Source organism: Heterodontus francisci, chromosome 27 (genome assembly GCF_036365525.1).
Source record: "Heterodontus francisci isolate sHetFra1 chromosome 27, sHetFra1.hap1, whole genome shotgun sequence".
Classification (NCBI taxonomy): domain Eukaryota; kingdom Metazoa; phylum Chordata; class Chondrichthyes; order Heterodontiformes; family Heterodontidae; genus Heterodontus; species Heterodontus francisci.
Window position 1 is genome coordinate 53,032,288 of NC_090397.1, and position 21,499 is coordinate 53,053,786.

General features: G+C 46.6%; 1 protein-coding gene across 15 annotated transcripts in view; it reads left to right on the plus strand.

The window, feature by feature from the left end:
* shank3a (SH3 and multiple ankyrin repeat domains 3a) overlaps positions 1–21,499 on the plus strand; it is a 1,286,992-nt gene that overhangs the window by 696,175 nt on the left and 569,318 nt on the right. For all 15 annotated transcript variants that reach the window (XR_010977672.1, XR_010977671.1, XR_010977670.1 and 12 more), the window contains one exon: positions 13,431–13,603. Coding sequence is in view for 12 of the 15 variants with exons in the window: in XM_068059355.1 (XP_067915456.1) it covers positions 13,431–13,603 (173 nt within the window). In the remaining 3 variants the exon portion in view is untranslated. The remainder of the gene's footprint in view (positions 1–13,430; positions 13,604–21,499) is intronic.

Here is a 21,499-nt window from a genome sequence, read left to right on the forward strand (position 1 = left end):
TAATGTGGAAAATTGCCCAGGTATGTCCTGTAGACAAAAAGCAGGACAAATCCAACCTGGCCAATTACCACACCATCAATCTACTCTCACCTTCCATCACTTTGCTGATGATTATCGAAAACAGTGCTCTCAAGCGGCACTTACTCAGCAATAAACTGCTCACTGATGCTAAGTTTTGGTTCCGCCGGGGCCACTCAGCTCCTGACCTCATTACAACCCTGGTATAAATATGGACAAAGGAGCTGAACTCAAGAGGTGACGTGAAAGTGATTGCCCATGACATCAAGGCAGCATTTGACCAAGTGTGACATCAAAGAGCCCCAGCAAAGCTTGAGTCAATGGGATTCAGGGCGAAAACTCTCTGCTGGTTGGAGTCATACCCAGCACAAGGGAAGATGGTTGTGGTTGTTGGAGGCCAGTCATCTCAGTCCCAGGACATTGCTGCAGGAGTTCCTCAGGGTAGTGTCCTAGGCCCAACCATCTTCAGCTTCTTCATCAATGACCTTCCCTCCAACATAAGGTCAGAAGTGGGGATATTTGCTGATGATTTTACAATGTTCACCATTCGCGACCTCGCAGATATTGAAGCAGTCTGTGTCCCTATGCAGCAAGATCTGGACAATATTCAGACTTGGGCTGATAAGTGGCAAGTCACATTCGCGCCACACAATTGCAATCACCATCTCTAACAAGAGAGATTCTAACCACCTCCCCTTGACATTCAATGGAATTACCATTGCTGAATTTCCCACTATCAACATCCTTGGGGTTACCATTGACCAGAAACTGAATTGGACCAGCCATATAAGTACTGTGGCTACAAGAGCAGGTCAGAGGCTGGGAATTGTGCGGCGAGTAACTCACCTCCTGACTCCCCAAAGCTTGTCCACTATCTACAAGGCACAAGTCAGGAGTGTGATGGAATCCTCTCCTTGCCTGGATGGGTGCAGCTCAAACAGCACTCAAGAAGCTCAACGCCATTCAGGATAAAGAAAACTGCTTGATTGACACCCCATCCACCACCTTCAACATTCACTCCCTCCATCACCGATGCACAGTGGCACCAATGTGTACCATCTACATGATGCAATGCAGCAACTCACCAAGGCTCCTTTGACAGAAACCTCCCAACTCACAACCTCTGCCACGTAGAAGGACAAGGGCAGTGGATGCATGGGAACACCACCACCTGCAAGGTCCCCTCTAAGCCACACACCATCCTTACTTAGAACTATATCGCTGTTCCTTCACTGTCGCTGGGTGAAAATCCTGGAGCTCCCTTCCTATTTGCACTGTGGGTGTACCTATACCACTTAGATTCAGCGGTTCAAGAAGGTGGCTCACCACCATCTTTTCACGGACATTTAGGGATGGTCAATAAATGCTGGCCTTGCCAGCAATGCCCACATCCTGTGAAAGAATTAAAAAACCTTCTCACCATATCCTCAGCTCCACTTACCTACCTTCTCACCATATCTCTTAATCTCACCTACTCATCTTCTCACTATATCTCTTAACCACACAAAATCACTTTCTCACCATATCCTTCAACACAACTTTCTCACAATATCCCTGAGTACCTTCTCTCTCCAGAAACACATTGGCCACTTTTCCAGCAGCAGTGGGGGTGTGTGGCAGGGCTACTCACCCACAAGCAGCGTGTAGCCTATCCGGTTGTTTTAAAGGCCTATTGTCAGAGGCTGACTGGAATTTTCCATTGGCCTCCAGGTACCCAGAGGCATTGAGGAACAACCCAACTGCCTGGAGGCAGCCTTCCAGTGGCAGACTGGACGGCAGCGCTCCAGGCAGGCTTTGAGGCCCACCCCATCTGCCTGGCTTCAGTTACAGCGGCCTGAGGAGGGTTTCCCCTATCACAGTGGTGGTCCAACTGCTGAGGGGATTTTTATTTAACATTTTAAAAAGTTGAAGGAAGGGCGCCTCCATCTTGGGGCGCTCTCTCTCTGACTTAACTGAAAAGGCAGCCTGCTGCTTTTTCAGTGCTGGAGAGCCTCCCTCCATCTTTGAGAGCCCATCCTCTGGCCATTACTTAGCCAATTTGGGGAAAATCACAGCTGAGTGAGTGTTTCCCATACAGTGTGGGCTTTTGATCCCCTTTACACGCTGGTGTCAGGGTTCTGAAGCCCGTAGGGAAAATCCTTCCCATCTCATTGTCTTTTGACCCCACCTATATTGTTCACTTCAAAGTCCTTCCCTGGGAAGTTATTCCACAACTCAATTCCCCTTTAGATGAAAATGTTCCCCTGGACTGCCCTTCATACCCATGACTCTATACTTTTTAATTTGTCTTCCCTGGAATTTGAACCCTTCACCACAGTGAAAGATTTGTCTTGATAAATTATACCAGGGGAATTCTGGCCACTTCGTCCCCTGCCTGGACCAGAAATGCAGGAGGTAATAGCAATGTTCCGCTGCCACCCTGGCTAAGATCAGCCAATTTAGTACAGACTGACGATCAAAGCTGGGACCGTCCTACTTTCTTGCTCAGTCTCTCAAAACAGCTGTCTTTTTGCAATGGCTTCTCTTCCTGCTTTCACACTGTTGCTTTTGGTGTCCCCCAAGGATTTCTTCTTGACCCCCTCCTATTTCTCGTACATATGCTGCCCCTCGGTGACACGTCCAAGGGCACGGCATTAGTTTTCACATGTATACTGATGGCACTCAGCTGGATCCCACCACCACTTCTCTTGACTCCTCCACTTCTCTTGACTCCTCCACTGTTGCTAAATTATCAGACTACTTATCTGACATCCAGTACCGGAGGAGCAGAAATTTCCTCCAATTAAATATTGGGAAGACTGAAGCCATTGTTTTTGGTCTCCGTTCCAAACTCAGTTCTCTAGCTACTGACTCCATTCCTCTCCCTGACAACAGTCTGAGATTAAGCCAGATGGTTCACAACCTTGGTGTCACATTTGACCCTGAGATGAGCTGCTGACCTCATTCATGTCATCGCTAAGACCACCTATTTCCATCTCCATAATATCTCCCGACTTCGACCCTATCTCAGCTCATCTGCTGCTGAAACCCTCATTCATGCCTTCATTACCTCTAGACTTGAATATTCCAACGCACTCCTGGCTGGTCACTCACATTCTACTCTCCGTAAACCTGAGGTCATCCAAATCTCTGCTGCCTGTGTCTTAACTTGCACCAGATCCCTTTCCTCTATCACCCCTCTGCTCGCTGACCTACGTTGGCTCCTGGTTAAGCAACATCTTGATTTTAAAATTCTTATCCTTGTTTTCAAACTCCTTCATGGCCTCACCCCTCCCTATCTCCTCCAGCCCCACAGCCCTCCAAGATATATGCGCTCCACAAATTCTAGTCTATTGTGCATCCCTGATTTTAATCGCTCCACCATTGGTGGCCTTGCCTTCAGTTGCCTAGGCTCCAAGCTTTGGAAAAGCCTCCCCATACCTCTTCACCTCACTTTCCTCCTTTCAGACACTCCCTAAAACCTATCTCTTTGATCAAGCTTTTGGTCATCTGACCTAGTATCTCCTTTTGTGGTTCGGTGTCATATTTTGTTTTATAATACTCCTGTAAAGCGCCTTGGGACATTTTATTACGCTAAAGGTGCTACATAAATATAAGTTGTTGTTGTTGTTGTTGTTTTGGATGAGACATTAAACCAAAGCCATATCTTAGTCTCTCAGGTGGATGTTCAAGATCCCACAGAACTATTTTGGAAACTAGCAGCCGAATTTTCCCTGGTGTTCTGGCCAATATATATTTCTCAATCAACATCACGAAAACAGATTATCTGGTCATTATGATATTGCTGTTTGTGGGACCTTGCTGTACGCAAATTGGTTGCTACGTTTCTTACATTACGACAGTGACCACACTTCAAATATACTTAATTAGCTGTAAAGCATTTTGGGACCTCCTGAGGTATAAATTCAAGCTGTTTGTTTGTTAAGCCTTCAGAATCTTTCAAATACTTCATCTTGAAGTTTCTATGTCAAAGAAAACCGGTCCAGATTGCTTAATGTTTTCTCATAAACATTAAGTATTGATACCCAAAGCATGTTTGTTGCTTCCTGTTGTATCCCCTCAGGAGCAGTAATATTCTTGCATTGGCCTCTCTATTCCAGAGAGAATCTGATCAGTACTTTAGATATCCACATGCTGAAAGTGTTCTAGATATTACATCTCAGTGAGGGAGTTTCTGTGTCTTAGCCGACATGCTTTGTAAATTCTGCCTTGTATTCTACTGAGGCAGTCACAGTCCAGATGGTGCTCGTTTGCTCATTTGCAAGCAAGAAAATAGGCTCTGGCAAATGGGACTGCAAGCCAGGTCTGACTGTTTAGATTGGAGAATGTTGTATGGCTGTAATTTTACACTGGCCCTCAGTACATGTGGCTCAGGAAATCAGCTAGGGTTCCAAATTCTGATTGCTGTGCAAATGACCTCTACTGTGGATGTCAGGTGAGGACAGGATTGGTCTCCGCGTAATGTCCTTCACAGTGGAATATGCGCTCAGCATTTCTTTTTATGTTCATTATTGGGATGTGGGTGTCATTGGCAAGGCTGACATTTATTGCCCATTCGTCGATGCCCTTGAGAAGGTGATGGTGGGCCGCCTTCTTAAATGGCTGCAGTTCATGTTATGAAGGCACTCCCATACAACAGTTAGGTAGGGAGTTCCAGGATTTTGACCCAGTGATTATGAAAGTTTCGCGATATATGTCCAAGTCAGTATCGTGTGGGTCTTCGAGGGGAACTAGGAGTTGATGTACTTGCTGCCTTTGACCTTCTAAGTGGTGGTGGTCATGGTTTAGGGAGGTGCTGCCATAGAGTTGGTTTTAATTTTCCAAAATTCCCTGGATTCGGGGAAGGTTCCATTGGATTGAAAAATAGCGAATGTAACTCCTTTACTCAAAAAGGGAGGGAGACAGAAAGCAGGAAATTACAGGCCAGCTAGCTTAACATCTGTCTGAGGGAAATGTTAGAAGCTATTATTATAGACGTTATAGAAAAATTCAAGGTAATCAGGCAGAGACAACATGGTTTTGTGAAAGGGAAATCATGTTTAGCCAATTTATGGGAGTTCTTTGAAGAAGTAATGTGCTGTGGTTAAAGGGGAACTGGTGCAGTACTGTATTTAGATTTCCAGAAGGCATTTGATAAGGTACCACATGAAAGGTTATTTCAGAAAATAAAAGCTTATGGTGTAGAGGGTAACATATTGGCATGAATAGAATAACTTACCTTCCAGGAGAACAGCAGACAGGACTGGACCTGCGGAAGGAACACTGAGCAGGGAGCAGTTAAATAAAGCCCGAGGATCATGACCTCCAGCACTTACCTTCCAGGAGAGCAGTGGACAGGAGCGGACCTGTGGGCGGAACACAGAGCGGGGAGCAGTTAAATAAAGCCGGAGGATCATGGCATACTGAACTTACCTTTCAGGAGAGCAGCGGATAGGAGTCCAGGCATGCCTGAGTTAGAAAAGAAAGTGAACAGTGACATCACAGGAAAGCTGTAAGGTGATTGGCTGGTGAGTAACTGCTGTTAAGGAGTATCTGTAAATAGCTGGGTTAGTATACTACTATGAGGGTGCGTGTGGAAATTGCTATAAATTAGAAAAAAACTTGAAATTAAAATTTATGTAACCACGCAGTGGTTAGCACCGCAGCCTCACAGCTCCAGCGACTCCGGTTCAATTCTGGGTACTGCCTGTGTGGAGTTTGCAAGTTCTCCCTGTGTCTGCATGGGTTTCCTCCGGGTGCTCCGGTTTCCTCCCACATGCCAAAGACTTGCAGGTTGATAGGTAAATTGGCCATTATAAATTGTCCCTAGCATAGGTAGGTGGTAGGGAAATATAGGGACAGGTGGGGTAATGGTAGGAATATGGAATTAGTACAGGATTAGTATAAATGGGTGGTTGATGGTCGGCACAGACTCGGTGGGCCGAAGGGCCTGTTTCAGTGCTGTATCTCTGAACTGAACTAATTAAGGCACACAAGCAGAAGGGAAAAGCTGGTAAGTCTGCTGTTCTGTTTTATTTTAAAGCAGTAAAGTTTATTACTGAGGTTATTGCTACTATTGGTAGCATTTTAGTATTGGTAGGGTATATTAATAGTGGTAGGGTAGATTAATTTTGGTAAGTGGACATCACAGGGAAGCAGGTAGGCGATTGGCTGTGTAAGATTTCGGAGCTATAAACAGCACAAGAGGGGAGAGAGCACGGCGAGGCAGAGGGAGCTAGTTGGTGAGTATCTGGTGGGTATTTTCTTACTTTCCTATTTCTTTTTTCTGCTGATTTTTATTTTTTCTCTAACATTTAAGTTCTACTAAGTAGAAGCTGAAATACCAGTAGTCATAAGGTGGTTACCCATTTGTTTTTATTTACAACCATTTTATTGTGTTTATTTAACTTCCAATTTTAGCGCAGTAAATAATTAATTCAAGGCATGGCAGGGCTGCTCACACCCGTCGAATGCACATCCTGTGTCATGTGGGGACTCCAGGATCCTGCCCATGTCCTGGGCAACTACATGTGCAGAAAGTGCCACCAAATGCAAAAACTCGAGCGCCGAATCTTGGAACTCGAGGAGCAGCTGGAGTCACCAAGGTGTATTCGCGAGGATCAGCGATAAGTGGATAGCATGTTTCAGGAGGTGGTCACCCCACAGCTTAAGAGAGTGCAGGCAGAGAGGGACTGGATGGCTGCCAGACAGACATGAAGGACAAGGCAAGTACTGCAGGAGACCCCGGAGAGCATCCCACATTCTAACCGGTATTCAGTTCTGATGGGAGGGATGAGAGTCAAGACCAGAGCTGTGCAGAGAGGGAGGAGAAAAGACAGGAGAGCAATTGTGGTAGGGGAATCCGTAGTTAGGGGAACAGACAAGCATTTCTGGTCACAGACGTGATTCCAGGATGGTATGTTGTCTCCCTGATGCAAGGGTCATGGATATCACCAAGGGGCTACAAAGCATTCTGGAGGGTGAGGGTGCACAGCCAGAGGTTGTGGTCCACATTGGTACCAATGATATAGGTAGAAAAAGGGATGAGATCCTGCAGACTGCGTGTAGGGAGTTAGGAAAGACATTAGCAAGCAGAACCTCATAGGTAGTACTCTCTAGATTACTCCCAAGGCCATGAGCTACTGAGTTTAGAAATAGGAGCGTACACCAGATGAATATGTGGCTGGAACGATGGTGTAGGCGGGAGGGCTTCAGATTTCTGGGGCATTGGGACCACTTCTGGGGAAGGTGGGATCTGTACAAGCCGGACAGTCTATAGATTTGCTAGTGCTGTTGGGGATGGTTTAAACTAGATTGGCGGGGGGATGGGAACCTGAGGGTGGTCTCAGATAAGACTAATTCAGGGTAGGGAATAGGAGGCTGAGCTGAAAATTAGTGAGTGACTCTGAAAGACAGAAGAAGCAAAGGTTAAAAAGTATGCAGCACAGGAATTTGGCTGTGTTAAAAGGTATTTATTTAAATAGAAGGAGTATAGCAAATAAAGCCGATGTGCTGAGGGCATAGATAGACACATGGTAGCATGATATCATTGTTAGAAAGGAAACTTGCTTTAAAGAGGGGCAAAAATGGAAGCCCAACATCCCTGGATGTAGAGTTCAGGCAGGATAGAGAGGGGGATAAAAAGGAGGGATTGTAGCATTATTGGTTAAAGAATCAATTGCAGCTGTGAGGAGGGATGATCTGCTAAATGAATCATCACGAGGCCATATGGGTTGAGCTCAGAAATAAAAAAGGGACAACCACACTACTAGGAGTGTACTATAGACCCCTAAATAGTAAGAGGGAGATAGAGGAACAAATATGTAGTCAAATTTCTGAGTGCAAAAACAATAGGGCAATAATAGTTGGGGATTTCAACTACCCTAATATCAACTAGGATACAAACAGTGTGAAGGGCACAGAGGGCACAAAATTCTTGAACTGCATTCAAGAGAACGTTTTTATCCAGCACGTAACAAGCCCAACAAGAGGGGGCATAACTCTAGATTTAGTCTTCGGAAATGAAGCTGGGCAAATGGATGAAGTGGCAGTGGGTGACCATTTTGGAGATAGTGACCATAGTACAGTTAGATTTAGCATTATTATGGAAAAGGACAAGGATAGAACGGGAGTAAAAGTTCTAAATTGGGGGAAGGCAAATTTTACGAAGCTGTGAGTTGATCTGGCGAAAATAAACTGGATACAGCAACTTGAAGGAAAATCAGTGGCAAATGAGTGGGAGACATTCAAAAGCAAGATTCTACGGGCACAGTGCAGACATGTCCCCGCAATGAAAAAGAGTGATACTGCCAAATCTAGATCCCATGGTTATCTAAAAGCATACAGGGTAAGGTAAAGCAGAAAAAGAAAGTTTAAGACAGTCACAAAAACTTAATACTTTAGAAAGCTTAGAGGTGTAAAGAAAGTGCAGGGGTGAAGTAAAAAAGGAAATTAAGAAAGCAAAGAGAGGATATGAAAAAATATTGGCTGGTAAAATCAAGGAACACCCAAAGATGTTTTTCAGTACATTCAGGGCAAGAAGATAACTAAGAAAAGAGTCGGGCCTATCAGAGATGTACAAGGTAACTTATGTGTGGGTGCAGAAGATGTGGGCGGGATTCTTAATGAGTACTTTGTCTCTGTCTTCACAAAGGAGAGGGATGATGCAGACATTGTAGTTAAAGAGGAGGAGTGTGAAATATTCGATACGATAAGCATAATGAGAGAGAAAGTACTAGAGGGTCTGACATCCTTGAAAGTGGATAAATCAACAGGGCTGGATGGATTGTATCCAGGCTGTTAAAGGAAGATAGGAAGGAAATAGCAGATGTTCTCACTAGATGCAGGCGAGGTACCAGAGGATTGGAGGTCTGCAAATGTTGTACCAGTGTTTAAAAAGGGTGCGAGGGATAGACCAAATAATTATAGGCTGGTCAGTCTGACCTCAGTGGTGGGCAAATTATTAGAATCAATTCCGAGAGACAGCATAAACTGTCACTTAGAAAGGAACGGATTGATCAGGGATAGACAGTATGGATTTGTTAAAGGAAGGTCGTGCCTTACTAACTTAATTGAACTTTTTGAGGAAGTAACAAGGAGGATTAATGAGGGTAGTGCAGTGGATGTTGTCTGAATAGATTTTAGTAAGGCATCTGACAAGGTCCCACATGGCAGACTGGTCAGAAAAGTAAAAGTCCATGAGGTATAAGGGAATGTTGGATCCAAAATTGGCTCAGTGAAAGGAAACAAAGAGTAATGGTCGATGGATGTTTTTGCGAATGCAGGGGGGTTTCCAGTGATGTCCCACAGGGCTCAGTGTTGAGTCCATTGCTGTCTGTGGTATATATTAATGATTTGGACTTAAATGTGGGAGACGTGATTGGGAAGTTTGCAGATGACACAAAAATTGGCCGTGTAGTTGACAGTGAAGAGGATAGCTGTGGACTCCAGAATGATATCAATGGTTTGAGTGGGCAGAAAAGTGGTAAATGGAAGTGTGAGGTAATGCATTTGGGGTTGCCAAACAAAGCAAGGGAATACACAATAAACGGGAGGATATTGAGAGGGGTAGAGGAAGTGAGTGACCTTGGAATGCATGTCCACTGATCCCAGAAGGTGGCAGGACAGGTAGATAAAGTGGTGAAGAAGGCATATGGCATGCTTTCCTTTATTGGCTGAGGTATAGAATACAAAAGCAGGGATGTAATGTTGGCACTGTATAAAACACTGGTTAGGCCACAGCTGGAGTATTCCGTACAGTTCTGGTCACCACATTACAGAAAGGACATAATTGCTCTGGAAAGAGTACAGAGGAGATTTACAAAAATGTTTCCAGGGCTTCAAAATTGCAGCTATGAGGAAAGATTGGTTCGGCTCAGGTTGTTTTCCTTAGAACAGAGGAGGCTGAGGGGTGACTTAATTGAAGTGTACAAAATTATGAGGGACCTAGATAGAGTAGATAGGAAGGACCTGTTTCCCCTAGGAGAGAGGTCAATTACCTGGGTGCACAGATTTAAGAGGGGAATTTAACATGGGGAAAAACCTTTTCACCCAGATAGTGGTGGGTGTCTGGAATTCACTGCCCGGATCAGTGGTAGAGGCAGAAACCTTCAACTCATTTAAAAGGTACTTGGACCTGCACCTGAAGTGCTACCTGCACCAGGTGCTGGATGGTGGGACTAGATTTGGTGGCTAGTTTTTTCAGCAGGCGCAGACACGATAATCTGAATGGCCTGTTTCTGTGCCGTAACTTTTCTATGGTTCCCTGGTTCCTAAGATTGGCTAGCCAAACAGGAAACAGAGAGTAGGCATAAATGGGTCATTTTCTGGTTGGCAAGATGTAACGAGTGGTGTGCCGCAGAGATCAGTGCTGGGGCCTCAACTTTTTACAGTTTATATAAATGGCTTGGATGAAGAGACTGAAGGTATGATTGCTAAATTTGATGATGACACAAAGATAGAAAGGAAAGTAAGTTGTGAAGAGGACATAAGGAGGCTACAAATGGGTTTAGATAGGTTAAGTGAGTGGTCAAAGATCTGGCAAATGGAGTATAATGTGGGAAAATGTGAAATTGTCCATTTTGGCAGGAAGAATAAAAAAGCACATTATCTAAATGGTGAGAGATTGCAGAGCTCTGTCCTAGTGCATGAATCGCAAAAGGTTATTTTGTAGGTTCAGCTAGTAATTAGGAAAGCTAATAGAATGGTATCCTTTATTGCAAGGGGAATTGAATACAAATGTAGGGAGGTTATGCTTCAGTTATACAGGACATTGGTGAGACCACATCTGGAGTACTGTGTACAGTATTGGTGTTCTTATTTAAGGGATAATGTAAATGCATTGGAAGCAGTTCAGAGAAGGTTTACTAGACTAATACCTGGAATGGGCGGGTTGTATTATGAGGAAAGGTTGGACAGGCTAGGCTTGTGTCCGCTGGAGTTTAGAGGAGTAAGAGGCGACTTGATTGAAGCATATAAGATCCTGTGGGGTCTCGACAGGGTGGATGGCGAAAGGATGTTTCCCTTGTGGGAGAATCTAGGAGTCACCATTTAAAAATAAGGGGTCGCCCATTTGAGAAAGAGATGAGGAGAAATTTTTTCTGAGTGTCGTGACTCTTCCTCAAAAGGCAGTGGAAGCAGAGTCTTTGAATATTTTTAAGGCAGAGGTAGATAGATTCTTGATAAGCAAGGGTGTGAAAGGTTATCCGGGGTAGGCGAGAATGTGGAGTTGAGGTTACAGTCAGATCAGTCATGATCTTATTGAATGGTGGAGTGGGCTCGAGGGGCCGAGTGGCCTACTGCTTCTAATTCATATGTAAGCCTTGACAAGTTGCTACAGTGTGTCTTGTAGATGGTACACACTACAGTCATGGTGCTCCACTAGTGGAGGGAGTGAATGTTTCGGCTGGTGGATGAGTCTAAATTTTCTTACTGATGTTATTTTAAGCCTGGCCTTCACCTGTACTAATGCTGATCGGGAAATATAGGCATTACTGAAAATCTAGGCTTTACTGACTGGTCTCACGCAAAGAGTGGTGACTTGACTTACAAACCAGCAAAATCATGCCCAAAAAAATCAGCATCTTCATAAGGGTGGAGGAAAAAGTATGGGAAAAATCTATATTGAATATATTTAGTAGCTGTACTTTTGCTAAATAATGCCGCAAAGACTTACATCAGTCTTCTCAATGAGGGCCTTGTACTTGTCATTGTCATCCAATGTGAGCTGTTAACAGTTGTCAAACTTGCATAGTCACCAACGTATTTTCCATTTTCAAAATGAAATGAAGGGATCTTCTTTCAGAAAATTAGAGAAACTTTGAACATTGCATGCAAAGGACACACTTGGTAAGTTAGAGACTCGCCACCAGGACCTTCCACCTCTTCTGAACTTCGAGGGAGTCTCACCATTTAGGCCCATTTTAAAGAGGGAATCTTCGTTTCAGAACCCCTTTTAAAAAGAGACTCGCACTCTCAGTATCTCTTTTAAAGAGAAAATCGAAATTTCTCTGATCCTTTTTAAAGAGACAACATCAGACACCCCTTAAGAAGAGGACTCTAACCATAAGGAGCACTTTCTAAACTTTGCCTTTTTGTTCCGTCCCTGAATCTATGCATTGTTCCTTGGATGTGGTTGTTGAGAGGGAGGGTTGGAGGGAGAGGGAAGTAAAGGAGGAGTTGGGAAGGAGGTGAGGGAGTGGGAACGCGTGTCTTTGGTAAGCCAAATTGCCTTTCTGGGGTTCCTGTGAAGCGGGACCTGGGACTCGATAGGCGGAGCCAATGAAGAAATGGGCGTGTCTGGGGGGAGCAGGACGATTTGCCCCAGCTAGTCCGAATTGAACGGACAGCGGAGCGGGACCGGTTGGGGTGGGGCCAGGGACTGTCAGTGTCGGGGTGGGGCCAGGTGCGGTCAGAGCAGGGCGGGGCAGGGGACTGTCAGGGTGGGGGCGCGGCCAGGACTGTCTGTGGAGGTGGGGCCAGGGGCAGTCAGTGGGGCGCAGCCAGGGTCTGTTGGGGTGGAGCGGAGCCAGGGCTGTCAGTGTGGGGGTGGGGACGGGGCCAGTCAGTGTGGGGCGGGGCAGGGGACTGTCAGTGTGGGGGCGGGGCCAGGGGCAGTCAGTGAGGCGCAGCCAGGGACTGTCAGTGTGGGGGTGGGGCCAGTCAGTGTGGGGGTGGGGCCAGGGGCACAGTGAGGCGCAGCCAGGGACTGTCAGTGTGGGGGTGGGGCCAGTCAGTGTGGGGCGGGGCAGGGGACTGTCAGTGTGGGGGCGGGGCCAGGGGCAGTCAGTGAGGCGCAGCCAGGGACTGTCAGTGTGGGGGTGGGGCCAGGGGCAGTCAGTGAGGCGCAGCCAGGGACTGTCAGTGTGGGGGTGGGGACGGGGCCAGTCAGTGTGGGGGCGGGGCAGGGGACTGTCAGTGTGGGGGCGGGGCCAGGGGCAGTCAGTGAGGCGCAGCCAGGGACTGTCAGTGTGGGGGTGGGGCCAGGGGCAGTCAGTGAGGCGCAGCCAGGGACTGTCAGTGTGGGGGCGGGGCCAGGGGCGGTCTGATTGGGGCGTGTCCAGGGACTTTCAGGGTATGCGTGGGGCCGGGGCGGTCTGAGTGGGGGCGGGGCGGGGCGTTAGTTCGTTGTCAGCCCGGGAGTGAGCGGAGAGCCGGAGCTTGGATTCAGCGCTGCCATGTGAGGAGCTCCGGCCGGGGGAGGATGGAGCTGCCCTGGCTGCGGCCAACGATATCACAGGTCTCCTCAGACTAACGATGTTCGCGGACCCGGCGCCCGGTTTCCGTTCGGTGTCCGAGCGCTCCGGCCGGGAGAGGCCGAGTTGAGTGAGTCGCTGTCCGCCCCCCATCCCGGACAGGTCACGGAGGATGTGGGAAGGGTCGGCGTCCGGGTCCGGGTCCGGAAGAACTACTGTCACCTATGTTTTTGTTTACAGCCCGAGCACCGTGAGCACCGAGCCCAATACGACTCCAGCCGCCGCTGCCGTGCACAGGGGACCCAAGCGCAAGCTGTACAGTGCAGTACCGGGACGGACCTTCATCGTAGTGAAGCCCTATCAGCCCCAGGGTGAGGGTGAGATCCTGCTGCACAGAGGGGAGCGAGTCAAAGGTCAGTACGGTGCCCACTCACAATCGCTGCATGTTTAGAGTGCTGAACCACTGCTCACTTAGTCTATTTGTATCTCTCGCTCACTCTTTCGAATTGTAATCTTTGTATCTGACTGTTTCAGTGGAACATATTGCCTCTCCTCTTTCCACGGTACTGGACCTTCCATCTCTCTCCTCTCCATGGCATTGAACTCCGATATGTATCTTACACTCTAGCTTTCCCCTCTCCATGGTGCTGAACACATCTAATCATCTCTATACCTTAGCCATGCTGTTGAACTATATCTTTCTATCAGTCTCTCACTCTCCTCTCCCGGCATCTGTCCCCTCTCCATGCTGCCATCTCATCATCTCCCTTCTGCATGGTGCTGAGCCCTTCCTGAGACTCAGTGTACGCTCACCCAGCTCTAAATGATCTCTCAATTGCACAAACAATACAATTATGGAATCAGACTTAGTTCACTTTATAACTTTCCAGCTCCATTCTTTGGCCAAAGTGTATTTATTTGTGTTCCATTTCTGTATCATCCTTACATGCCACATGCAGAGGTTCACTCTCATGGCAAAGGTAAATGTGCTGTTTCCTTTTTCCACTTTCTCTTCCATTCCCTCCCGCTGATTCCTTTAATGTCACAGCAATTGGGACCAGGGTTCAAGGTTCCAACTGCCCTGATCCTTTCCCTCTGTTTGTTTCTGTGTGTGTGTGTGTATGTATTTGGTGTAAAGAGTGAGAGAGGCCAGCCATACGTGAGTTGTTCTCAGACCCAGGGCTGTGCCATTTATTGTTCATTCATTCTGGATGCAGTAACGGGCTCGTCAGGAGTTGGCTTACCTCAGAGCCCAGGCTCTAACTTATAACTACAGCTGTAAAAAGCCTGAGAAGTGGCTGTTCTTTCCCCAGCCTTCTGGCTCGGAGTGTTTTGTTTGTAAGCTAGGAAGGTTAAGCGAGCAAAAGAATTTTCTTTGGTATTGAGGCTTGCAGCTTGTTTGTGCATGTTTGTTTAAGCTTGTTCATTATTGGCATCATTAACATTTTCTGTGGGTCTGCTTCTAGTTGCTTACTTCCTTCCATTGTTGTAGAAAAGCAATGCACCTCAGTCCAGCTCTTGCAGTTATTTAACATCGGTGTTTATTTGATTAAGCTCTTGCAATTGGCTAATATATAGGAGAGGGTCTCATCCAACCCCTTGAAGTTCTGTTGTTTTTAAAGGATCTTTGCCTAAACTTCACAGTCTGAGGGTCTCAACTGACTACTCATACTTTTTCTGTATTATATGAGAAGGTCTTGTATTAATCCCTCATTGTTCTCACATTTGAGTATTTTAGATTAGTTCATAGAGAGGTTCTCACTATGTAACTATGAAGGATTGGCTGAGAATTTACACTATACAAATGCATGAGAATTGTCTCAGATACACTCAAATGTGAAACGAATGCAAGGGTTGAACCAAGAGCCCTTATGCACTAGAACTGTGAGAGGTCATCTAAGAACCTTCCCTGTAAATTAGGAATTGTGGGGAGTTCGTCCTTGATGCTCACACATGCTATACAACTGCTAGGAGCTATCTGAGACCCTCTTAATCACCACAGAACTGCAAGAGATTGTCCAAAACACTTTTATACCCTAGAAGTATAGAGACCAACTGAAAACCTCTCTACTAACATGGAACCTTTCTTAAGCATAATGAAGAAAAAGGACTAAATTATTGCCATTCCAGTTTCTCTGTTTCCCTCCATCTCATTTCTCTTTCCTTCCTTTAATGCCTTCCTTCTCTCAGTTCCTCATTTCCTCCCACTTTACCACCATTCTCCACCCCCCCCCCCCCCCCAATCTCTTGCCCTCACTTGCTGCTGTCATCGCCTCATGCTCTCACTTTCTGTCTCTATCAGTATCTGACTATTGTTTCTGTCCATCTCTCTTCCTTTGTCTCAGCCTGTAATATTCGTTCTAATTCTCTCTCTATCTCATGCTCTCTGTTTCTCTCTCTGTCAGTGTCTATCTCTCTCAGTCTGGTGACAATCTTCTCCTAACCAACTTTCCTGGTCAATCTGAACTGAGAGACATGGTGGGTTGTTTGATCTTGAACGTCATCACAGCTGAGTTCCTTCCTCATCAAACATCCCAACATACACACCAACTCAGCCAGGAATGGAAATCCTGTCTGATGTTTTCCCCTCCCTAGCCCTATAATTCTATGGCAAACTACACCAACCTTAGCACAGGCCCAATACATGTCAGCTAACTCAGCACAGACTTCCGGAGTTTAGAACCAGGATTATGCAGGTTGGAATCTGATAGAGGGGTTCAGGCGGCTTACAGGCTTGAATCCAATCAAGGGTTTTAGTTAGTTTATATATAGAACAATGAATACCTGGGAGTGAAGAATCTAATCAAGGGCTTCAGGTGGTTTATTTGTGGAATAATGGATATCTGGAGTCAGGTACAGCCTAGAATCTAATTGAGGGGTTAGATTGTTTAATATAGTTTGTATTCGATACCAAGCAGTGAGTTACAGGCTGGAATCTAATCGAGGGTTTCGGGTGGTTTATATAAAGGATACCTTGGAGTACAGGGTAGGCGGTGGTGTAGTGGTATTATCACTGGACTAGTAACCCAGAGACTCAGGGTATTTCTCTGGGGACATGGGTTCGAATCCCACCACAGCAGAAGATGGAATTTGAATTTAATAAATTTGGAATTAAAAGCTAGTCTAATGATGGCCATGAAACCATAGTCGATTGTTGTAAAAAAACCCCATCTGGTTCACGAATGTCCTTTAGGGAAGGAAATCTGCTGTCCTTACCTGGTCTGGCCTACATGTGACCCCAGACCCACAGCAATGTGGTTAACTCTTACATGCCCACTGAAATGGCCTAGCAAGCCACTCAGTTGTACCTAACCGCTACGAAGTCAATAAAAAGGAATGAAACTGGACGGACCACCAGGCATCGACCTAGGCACTGAAAATGACAACGGCAAACCCAGCCCTGTCGACCCTGCAAAGCCCTCCTTACTAACATTTGGGGCCTGTGCCAAAGTTGGGAGAGCTGTCCCACAGACTAGTCAAGCAACAGCCTGATATAGTCATACTCACGGAATCATAGCTGACAGACAATGTCCCAGACACTGCAATCACTATCCCTGGGTATGTCCTGTCCCACCGGCAGGACAGACCCAGCAGAGGTGGTGGCACAGTGGTATACAGTAGGGAGGGAGTTGCCCTGGGAGTCCTCAACATCGACTCCAGACCCCATGAAGTCTCATGGCATCAGGTCAAGGTAACCTCCTACTGATTACCACCTACCGCCCTCCCTCAGCTGATGACTCAGTACTCCACCATGTTGAACACCACTTGGAGGAAGCACTGAGAGTGGCAAGGGCACAAAATGTACTCTGGGTGGGGGACTTCAGTGTCCATCACCAAGAGTGGCTCGGTAGCACCACTACTGACCGAGCTGGCCGAGTCCTAAAGGACATAGCTGCTAGACTGGGTCTGCGGCAGGTGGTGGAACCAACACGACAGAAAAACATACTTGACCTCGTCCTCACCAATTTGCGTGCTGCAGATGCTTCTGTCCATGACTGTATTGGTAGAAGTGACCACCGCACAGTCCTTGTGGAGACGAAGTCCCGCCTTCACATTGAGGATACCGTCCATAGTGTTGTGTGGCACTATCACCATGCTAAATGGGAGAGATTTCGAACAGATCTAGCATTGCAAAACTGGGCATCCATGAGGCGCCTTGGGCCAAGAGCAGCAGCAGAATTGTACTCAACCACAATCTGTAACCTCATGGCCTGGCATATCCCCCACGCTACCATTACCATCCAGCCAGGAGACCAACCCTGGTTCAATGAAGAGTGCAGGAGGGCATGCCAGGAGCAGCACCAGGCATGCCAGGAGCAGCACCATGCATACCTCAAAATGAGGTGTCAACCTGGTGAAGCTACAACACAGGACTAACTGCGTGCCAAACTGCGTAAGCAGCATGCAATAGACAGAGCTAAACGATCCCATTACCAACGGATCAGATCTAAGCTCTGCAGTCCTGCCACATCCAGCCATGAATGGTGGTGGACAATTAAACAACTAACTGGAGGAGGTGGCTCCAGAAATATCCGCATCCTCAATGATGGGGGAGCCCAGCACATCAGTGCGAAAGATAAGGCTGAAGCATTTGCAACAATCTTCAGCCAGAAGTGCCGAGTTGATGATCCATCTCGGCCTCCTCCTGAAGTCCCCAGCATCACAGATGCCAGACTTCAGCCAATTCGATTCACTCTGCGTGATATCAAGAAATGACTGAAGGCACTGGATACTGCAAAAGCTATGGGCCCTGACAATATTCCGGCAATAGTACTGAAGACCTGTGCTCCAGAACTTGCCACGCCCCTAGCCAAGCTGTTCCGGTACAGCTACAACACTGGCATCTACCCTGCAATGTGGAAAATTGCCCAGGTATGTCCTGTATGTGAAAAGCAGGACAAATCCAACCCGACCAATTACCGCCCCATCAGCCTACTCTCGATCATCAGTAAAGTGATGGAAGGTGTCATCAGCAGTGCCATCAAGCGGCACTTGCTTAGCAATAACCTGCTCAGTGACGCTCAGTTTGGGTTCCCCCAGGGCCACTCAGCTCCTGACCTCATTACAGCCTTGGTTCAAACATGGACAAAAGAGGTGAGGTGAGAGTGACTGCCCTTGACATCAAGGCAGCATTTGACCGAGTATGGCATCAAAGAGCCCCAGCAAAACTGAGGTCAATGGGAGTCAGGGGGAAAACCCTCCGCTGGCTGGAGTCATACCTAGCGCAAAGGAAGATAGTTGTGGTTGTTGGAGGTCAATCATCTGAGCTCCAGGACATCACTGCAGGAGTTCCTCAGGGTAGTGTCCTAGGCCCAACCATCTTCAGCTGCTTCATCAATGACTTTCCTTCAGTCATAAGGTCAGAAGTGGGGATGTTCGCGGATGATTGCACAATGTTCAGCACCATTTGTGACTCTTCAGATACTGAAGCAGTCTGTGTAGAAATGCAGCAAGACCTGGACAATATCCAGGCTTGGGCTGATATGTGGCAAGTAACATTCGCGCCACACAAGTGCCAGGCAATGACCATCTCCAACAAGAGAGAATCTAACCATCTCCCCTTGACATTCAACAGCATTACCATCGCTGAATTCCCCACAATCAACATCCTGGGGGCTACCATTGACCAGAAACTGAACTGGAGTAGCTATATAAATACCGTGGCTACAAGAGCAGGTCAGAGGCTAGGAATCCTGAGGCGAGTAACTCACCTCCTGACTCCCCAAAGCCTGTCCATCTACAAGGCACAAGTCAGGAGTGTGATGGAATACTGTCCACTTGCCAGGATGGGTGCAGCTCCAACAACATTCAAGAAGCTCGACACCATCCAGGACAAAGCAGCCCGCTTGATTGGCACCCCATCTACAAACATTCACTCCCTCTACCACCGACGCACAGTGGCAGCAGTGTGTACCATCTACAAGATGCACTGCAGCAATGCACCAAGGCTCCTTAGCACCTTCCAAACCCGCGACCTCTACCACCTAGAAGGACAAGGGCAGCAAATACATGGGAACACCACCACCTGCAAGTTCCCCTCCAAGTCACACACCATCCTGACTTGGAACCATATTGCCATTCCTTCACTGTCGCTGGGTCAAAATCCTGGAACTCCCTTCCTAACAGCACTGTGGGTATACCTACCCAAAATGGACTGCAGCGGTTCAAGAAGGGAGCTCATCCCGACCTTCTCAAGGGCAATTAGGGATGGGCAATAAATGCTGGCCTGGCCAGCGTCGCCCACATCCCATGAATGAATTTAAAAAAAAGTTGCTGACCTCAGAGGTCACCAATTATCGTGCTACAAAGCCACCATTAGCAAAAGGGTGTTATTACAGCATGGAAAATGTATGCAGGTATGAATGCAATGCAGATATAACCAAAATTTGCACTTATTTAGCATATTTACCATAGATAAACAATCCAAGGTGCTTTACAGAGGCATATTCTAAAAAAAAAATAGACTCTGAGCTAAAGGAAGAAATATTGGAAGGGGTGATGAAAGACTTGGTTAAAGACATGAGTTTAAAGAAGGATGTTACAGGAGAGGATGATGAAGAAGTTTGGGAATGGAATTCTAGAGCAATGGTGGGACGAAGGGGAGGGGAGATGCACAAAAGGCAAAAAATCAAAAGAATGGAAAGCTTTAGGGAGGTTATAAGCTAACATTGGTCAACATAGAAATTTATAATGGGATAAGTTGCCACAGGACTTGATTGCAGATGTCGGTTTTTTAACATATTTTAGTTTGAGCTTTACAGATTGTACAATGCTTTGGAAGCTTCAGCCGTGGCTCAGAAGGTAGCACTTTCACCTCAGGCAGAAGGTCATGGGTTCAAGCCCAAATCCAGAGACCTGAGCATATAATTCAGCTGACACCTCCAGTGCATTACTGAGGGAGTGTTTCAATGTTAAAGGCGCCTTCTTTTGGATGAGGTGTTAAAACTCAGTTCCTGTCTAGCCTTTCAGGTGGATGTACAGGATACCATGGTACTATTTGAAGAAGAGCAGGGAAATTCTCCTGGTGTCCTGGATAATATTTATCTATCATCCAACTCCACTAAAGTAGATGATCTGCTTAGGTATTGCATTGCTGTTTGTGGAACTTTGCTGTTTGCAAATTGGCTGCCGTGCTTCCCTACATTACAATAGTGACTACACTTCAAAAAATTACTTCATTGGCTGTAAAACATTTCAGGATATCCTGAGGCCGTGCTGTGGATCACAGATGACACTGCATGCATGCTTGGTATATAATAAATTAAACTTTACAATATTTATACACTGTATATTACAGTATAGCTTCTGTTGCTATTATAGATAACCAGAACATTTTATAGATTATAAGCCATAATACAGTAGAGATTGAAGCACTGACAGTGTTTTTAAAAACTGCCCCAGCACCGACTGTGGGCATAACGGGACTGACAGTCCTGTCCGGTCTTAGCGGCTGCACGGGTCACTAAGTAGATTGATGGCGTCAGGTCATTCTAGACTGTGGGAGATGCTGCTGGCCCTATTGGCTCCTGACACACAGCACATTGTGCTCTCAAAGTAAACTTTCCACAGTCACTAAGGCCTGGAGTTTGGGAGGCCATTTGCTAGATCTTGGCCTTAGAGAATATAGTGATTTTCTCTGTTGCTGGCTGTTCAGGATTTGCATACAGCAAGTCTCTGGCACTTGAGGCAATACTGAAGAAGCTTTCGGGCTGCAAATAAAATTGAGAACAGTGTCGACACTAGTGGGGTTCCGCCACCTGTAGCCATTCATCCTGGGCTGTACAGACAAGAAGCAGTTCACTGTACCAATGGGGTGTCTTCCTGCACTGAAAATCCTGACTCTCGTCCAATTTATGATAAACATTTATTGCGTCAGTCTCATTAGCAGCTTGGCATTTCATGGAGGGGGTCTCATCCTCAGAAATGCACTCACACATAGAACTGAATTTGATGCTCCTCTGTAAGATAGGTTTTTAGATGGAGCGGGTGGAGAATTGGCGTGGATTCGTCTGCCACAGAACTCGCACCATAATGCTGCGTTCCGATTCTGTCAGGCGGCGAAGTGCCATGGCGGCACTTACACACCGATGTGACGGCATTGGCATTTACGTATGTTAAAGACTCTTTCGCATACATGTGAATCTAATTAATAGCAATCTTACCAGGCGTTTGCAGTCTTGTGTTGGGCATGCGTGCCTTCAGATTTGCATCATTAAAAAGCTGGCGACACTGGTGTGAGAGTCCTTAGTGATTCAAAAGGGTGATTTACTTTCCTGTGGTTATCTCGGGGAAGTGGTTGGTTGGAAGAA